This window comes from Denticeps clupeoides, chromosome 13 (assembly GCF_900700375.1).
Source record: "Denticeps clupeoides chromosome 13, fDenClu1.1, whole genome shotgun sequence".
NCBI lineage: Eukaryota > Metazoa > Chordata > Actinopteri > Clupeiformes > Denticipitidae > Denticeps > Denticeps clupeoides.
The window spans coordinates 2257915-2264867 of NC_041719.1; the positions used below are offsets into that span (position 1 = coordinate 2257915).

Genomic DNA, 6953 nt, shown 5'->3' on the forward strand with positions numbered 1-6953 from the left:
CTTTCTAATATTCCAACTCATTGCTAATATACAAGGGAGACCGATGTGCCCAGTTGCCAGGAAAAATAGTTTTCAGTGATATATAAGATATAAACCATTGTCCCGATTTATAAAATCACATTTATTCAAATTGTGATTTCGGATCAGTTTCCAATGCAATCCAACTTGATTTATAAAGCACTTTAAAACAACCAACACAGGACCAAAGTGCTGTACAGTGAATAAGTTAAAAACGATAAATAAAAAGAACTAGCACCACATAAAACATCAATGAAATCAGCAACGTTACAACATAAAACCGTATAGAAGCGCTGTTCCGCCCCGTGGTGTTCGTGTTTTCCTTTTTGTAGGAGGGGCCTGTAATTACGGAACTCCTCCCTTACCCGACGCCGATTAACTCTTTCGAGTTATTAAATACTACAATAAAATTAAAATAGTGGCAGCCACTATTCCTAACAATATTCTATAATTCTTTATATTCTTTATTAAAATCTTAACGGAAATAATTATTTAGTAGAAACATGAAATGCATGTTGAATTTTTAATGAAAAAAAAAAAGACATTCTGTATAACAAACCTTTTTAATTGGCAGAGCGACAGACCAAGTTAATACTGACAGTGGCATGTGGCAAACACACACACACACACACACACACACACACACCCATGTGTGTCCAGCCAGTGGTATCAGTCTGTCAACTCACCTCCATGCAATAGTGAATTAGTTACGCTCCTAAAACACCTCCAGCACTTCCAGTTCAGCACCATAATGACGAGTGGAGGAGAGATGCGGAGACAACAAGACATTTATTTCATCAGTAACATTTGGGAAACAGTGAAACGACTTTTTTCGTTTCGTTTCATAATGTTTAATGAAAAAATGAAATTAATTTTATTTGTGTTAAACGACGAAATCACAGATTGCTGTTCAAAATTTTTTCGAAAGAGACAATGAAAACTTTACTTTACTTTATTTGGCAGACGCTTTTATCCAAAGCGACTTACAATGGGAAGACACCAGCAATTCTCGTTCAATTTCTATAGAATATCGAGTATACAAACTAAGAGCCCTGATAAGGCTTAGACTTGTCATTGAAGAGCATGCTCGGAGAGTGTTGGGTGCTAGACTAAACGGTGACTTAGTATTGATGGTACCGAAAGTTCAGGAAGATACTACTAAGCTGACAGATGAGCTCATGTGCAAAGAATAATGTGCGCTTTCTGAAAAGATTGCTGGGTCGAAGAAAAGACGCACCGAATAAAAACGTGACCTGATGGCCCAAGAAGCAAAGTTAAACGACAGAAAAAGACATACATTCACTTATAAATGTGACTGACGAATCTGTAAACTCCTCGAGTACCAAAAGTCGTATTAACCTGCATGTTAGAGAGGAGCAGCAGGACGAGCCTGATGAAGAACCAGGGACCTCGTACTGAGTTCAGAGAGCCTGGGCACTTTTTAAAGAAACTTCGCCTGAGCAGAGAGAGAAGGTTCTTTAATGCCGTTCTTTATTATGTGCTGATATTGTGAACAATGGACGTGGACAATGTGAACTAGGTGGACGGTGACAAGGAGGAACACACAGGCCAAACCAAACCAAAGTGTATTTTTTTACAGTGCGGGAGGGAAGTGCCATGTAAAACCAAACCAACTAGTGCTGTATACACCTCCATAAAACCATCAACCAAACTGGCACAGAAGAGGGCACACACAGGACGAAGGACCAAGACTACAGACAAGAACAACTACTCCAACCCCAACTCTCTCTTTCTCTACGCCAAACCCTCCATTCACTAAGCCGCCGTCTTCCTGTTTCAGGCCTTCTGTTATGAGGCAGCAATCAGAAACTATTTAGGACAAAAAATGATATTTTCTAAAGACAAAAATGTAAAAGCAGTAGTTATTTATAGATTTCTTAGAAAAAAAAGAGTCATTTAAGCGACTGGAAACGTACCGAAGACATTTACAGGACAAATAAAGGAGAGAAGAGGAGAACTAATGGATAGAAGAGTGGGATCCCATGACTTTATATTAATTTATGATGAATTATAAAAGGAATGGTGATGGTGAAATTGATTACTGGTAATTGGGTCTGTCAGGAAGACAGACCATTTATTATTGTGCTGAGAATGGCAAAAAAGAACATTAAAGAACGTTAAAGACCGCCACGCGAAGACCGTCAAACGTAAAGAAACAACGGATTTGTAAAATAAAACTTACCACAGTAAAGAAGCCCCATTTTACAAATCCCATGCCCGCAGCTGTGACCAATGCCCGGACAGACCCATCAAAATTTCCCCTGGAATTTTGGCTTCTAGTTGTATTGTACAGTCCAGTACATGAACTTGAAGGCCCTGATCTAATAACTCTGCAAAGGTTGTAACAGGATCCTCATGTTGAAATTAATCCTGGGAAAAATCTTGCATAAGCATTACATGCTCATTGAACGTATTGATGTGTGTGACTATGCCCGCTTGGACATCTCGCTAATGTTCATTCACCAGTCTCACTTATCGTGTATGAAGGAGCTGGAAGGGGATCGAGACATGTGTATACATATACTGGGAATGGAAAGGTTCCTGTACCTCACTGGGAAGAGTCCTGGGCCACCAAAACTCCTCACCCTGCAGAAGCTACTTTAGAGCCCTGACTACATGAAATACACACAGACCAGGGCGAGCGTGTTCAGTGACGCAAATCCACGAGAGTTCATCCTTTTTTAGAAGAAAATGAATTATAAACCAAACATAAATGTGATCATTACCGTATTTTCGAGACTAGTAGAAACATGTTAAATGCTGAGGTGAAGAAGAAATAAGGCCATGATGAACTTGATGGCTGCAAACGGCCTCCGCAAACGTCTGGCGATGTATATTCCATCGAATTTCAAATTCCAGGGTTCTCTGCACAGAACATGATCAATCCAGGCAAAGTCTTGAAGATGTTCATAATAAACAAAGTGTGACATGTTGGTTTAGACAAGGCCAAAGAACCAGGAGGCCAAACTACAGGAGTTGGCCATCCGAGGGGCTTGTAACCTCCATTGAAAAATAAAAGTTAGTCTAGAGCCCCGTTTAAACTTCCAAACATTTATTGTGCTGAAATACGCAACCATTTTTGTGTTATAGCTTTCTTGCAAGGAACTTGTCTCCCTTCTTGGATAAAGTTGGGCCTTTAGCAGGTTTGAACAGGTTTTACGAACTTGTTACGAAGAGGCAGGATCGTAAGATAGAGCTGCTGGCATTGAAGACGACCCAGAATGTCAATAAGCAGAGTTCAGATTCTATTCGAAGAACTAGTTAACGCGTTCGGAATGACATCCCACCAATCCTGCTAATAGCATTATCTAGCAAGTTCTATTCTCTATTCTCAAGTTCAATTACCTAGTACGGTTTTTGTCCGACTGACACGTTCAGACTCTCCAACGATGTGCCGTCCTGCTACCACTGCAACGCTAAACTCATCCTCTTCCGTCACAATTCCACAGATTTCAGCATGATTGACAGACATCAGCTCATTGGCTGAAACTCAGTAAACTCAAATTTTGGGTCCATGACCAGGAAACTCCCCGGACTTTTAATCAATCGAAAAGCCACAAATTCGGGAGCCGGATTTTATATTCAGCTCCAGTTTCTTTAACCGTCGTCTTGTGGTAGAGAAATTCACCTCCTTACTTTCTGACCAGGCTTTAATTTCTAAAAAAAAAAAATAATAATAATCCGAGCACATATACAAGTGTTATAATGTTACAGTATTATATGAAACAATAGTTTTATATAGTATTATATAATAGTTTTAATAGTATTATATGAAACAATAGTTTCATAAACAATAAATTGAATATCTACATTGTAACTCCGCCCATCTGGGCAATCGCGAAATCCCATTGGTGGGCGCCGAGCCGCACCCGGAAGTGAGTGGCGGCTCCGCGTGTGCGGCGAGGCAGGATGGTCCGGTTTAAGTCCAGGTAAGGTGGGACGCGGGACGCGGGACTGGACGTCTGGACGTCGGCGTGTAACCCCCCTGCTGCCCGCCGCAGGTACCTGCTGTGCGAGGTGTCCGTGTCGGAGCGCGGCGGCCTGCAGCTGCTGGAGGAGCGGGCGGTGCACCAGGCGGTGCGGTCGGCGGTGGCCCGGTCACACGGGGACTACGGCGCGGCGCTGCTCCAGCTCGGCTTCTCCGGTGCGTTTTCTGTACGGAGTCACGTAGTTTTCTCTGTTTAGTTACGCAGTCACGTGGTCTGCTAGTGACGGAAGCGAGTGTAAGGGGGCGTGGCCGAGGCCTCTGCTCGTTACGTCAGCGGTTCATCCCGCCTCAGAGAGAGAGAATGAGCGAGTATCGGACAGAATTCCCCTTTAGGTAAATTTTTTAATGCAATTAGTTAATTCCACATGTGCAGTTTGTATAATTAAGAAGTAGTTTGCAGAGTTCTCCGTTGTTTTTATCATCATACTATTATATCAATAGTACTACTACCATCATTATTATCATTGTACATCATATACTATATACATTTACATTTAAGGCACTTGGCTAGACGCCCTTATCCAGAGCGAATTACAACGTGCTTCCATGTTACAATCGATGAAGTGATCAGTCCTGGTTCATTAGGACCCCCAACTATTAATACAATCTTTTTATTTTTATAAATGTGTCCACACAATAAAAAGCAATACATAATTATAGGGGAATCTTTTTTTCTTGTCTGCTGGTTTTCTGTCTGAATTCTGTCCGATTCTCGCTCATACGCCCTCCAACAAAACAACCCACAATGCACGGCGGGATTCACCCCCCATTTATACAGGAAGCAACATTTGGGATGAAACTGCTTAGTCCTGTTGCTCGTGGTGTTGGCCGGGGAACACCCACGGTCAAGTTTAGAGCTGCCAATCCAGCCAGTGTGGAAACCGGAGAACCTGGAGGAAACCAGCAGCGACGTGGGGAGAGCACGTAAACTCCGAGCCGGGATCCAAACTCACAACCTCGGAAGTGTGAGATGTCGAAGCGAAGGTGACGCAGTGAAATGTACACGGCCTGTCTGTCCTGTTTTCCCAGTGAAGTACGTGAACGGCCCCACCGGCGTCGTGCTCCTGCGCTGCCGGAAGAGCCACTACCGCCTCGTCTGGTCTGCCGTGACGTTCATCAGCAGTATTGAAAGCCGCAGGCGGAAGGTCCAGTGTTCCTTCAACTGCATTCATGTTGGAGGTGAGAGGCCTGACAGACAAATGACCTGTTTTTATTTTCCCGTCGGTCCTGGGAACCGACCCTCCCTTGTCTTCCTGTTTAAATGCAGGGACCATAAGAACGTGCCAGAAGTTTCTAGCGCGGTACAGCACGCAGCAGCTTCACAGGATGCTTCCGGAGTGTAAAACCGACGGTAAAACGGAGTCCTTTCTTCCCCGCGGACCATCACGACGCGCCGTAACGTTTCTTCTCCCTGCTTTCTGGTCCCTGCAGAGGAAAGGCTGGAGGTGCGCAGGGCTGTGATGAGCTGCACTCTGGTGAAGAAGAGCAGAGACGACGACGACGACGATGAGGAGGAGGATGATGATGTTGAAGATGAGTTTCCATCGTCCTGAGGCTTCCTCAGGAGGGACAAATTGAGGCAGAGCGTTTTTTTTTGTTGTTTTTTTTTTTATATTCCAGCTGCCAGCAGGATTCTGACTTTTACTGATGCAACCCTTAAATTTCCATAATTTACTTCTTACTGCCATGCTGGGTTCACATTTTTTATGTATAAATTAAGTAAACATTTGTTGTGAATTGTCTATATGAAGGAATAAGACAATTTAATTGAATGTTTGTCATGTTTCCATATGTCATGGAAGATGAGACTGCTCTTAATAATAATGAGATGAGATGAGGGTGGTTCTCAGCATCTGAGGTAGACTGACCCTCCTCGCTCAACTGTTTTTGTCCTTGACTGAGAGTTTGACCTCAACCGGAAAATAAGAGGAAAACTGCCTGAATTGACATGTGAACAGCAAGATCCACGCAGACAGAGATCAGGTCTTCACGACGTCCCACACAGAAAAACAGTAAATGTAGAGTCGCCATCTGCAGGATCGCGGTACGCGAGGAACGCCTTCTTTCTCAAGAGGAACACCAACATCTTCTGATGCTGGCAAGATAGCAGACGAACAGACAGAAGAGGGATCCGACACAACCTGATGTGCCAAACAGCGTCCCGAAGGACGCCCAGTAGACTAATAAAATCAAATTGGTGATAACATGGACCAGTTTTATTTCCCCTGGGTTAATCTATGCTGTCGGTGACGTGTGACAAAAAAAAAAAAGTTAAAATTGCAGGATAATGATTAGATTCATGTTGAGAATGTAAAGTAAAATGATGGCAAAATAGGGTGGATGTGATGATGGTTTTATTATATATATTTTTTTATTCTAAGTTAAAGGGGAATTTCATGTCCGTGATAGACGTGAGTATTTTGAGGGGCAACAGGAAAACCATGGTGTCTTTAAAGATGCTGAACATAAAGGAAGGTTCAGAAAATCTAAACGAAAGGAGAAAAATGAACACATTTTATTTCAATTTTAAAAATGCAATTATAGGTACACCTCATATTGAGTTATTCATATTGAGTTTGGGGAAATAAATTTTAATTGAGTTTAAACTGAGGCTCGTCCAATTTACATTTACAGCATTTATCAGGGACCCCCATGGAGCAACTTAGGGTTAAGTGTCTTGCTCAGGGACACAATGGTAGTAAGTGGGATTTGAACCTGAGTCTTCTGTGAGTGTGTTACCCATTAGGCTACTACCACCCAATTTGCTGAGATCCATGCCAGTCAATGCAAGAGAATTAAATTATTACACACAAAAAAGCAACATACACACATATTTCAGTTTTGAGATGAATTATATTACTGTTTGTTTTTGCAGATTTCCCGCATGATCAGGGACGTCGGTGTGAAGCTTTTTAAAGTACCAGGT

The 6953-nt window shown here is 42.5% G+C and overlaps 1 protein-coding gene across 1 annotated transcript; it reads left to right on the plus strand.

The window, feature by feature from the left end:
• The first annotated feature begins 3900 nt into the window (after window positions 1-3900).
• pop5 (POP5 homolog, ribonuclease P/MRP subunit) lies at window positions 3901-5607 on the plus strand. Its single transcript, XM_029001365.1, has 5 exons — window positions 3901-3968; window positions 4041-4183; window positions 5057-5206; window positions 5295-5378; window positions 5459-5607. The coding sequence occupies exons 1-5, from the start codon at window positions 3949-3951 to the stop codon at window positions 5578-5580; spliced, it is 519 nt and encodes a 172-aa protein (XP_028857198.1). The 5' UTR covers window positions 3901-3948; the 3' UTR covers window positions 5581-5607.
• Window positions 5608-6953: the final 1346 nt, after the last annotated feature.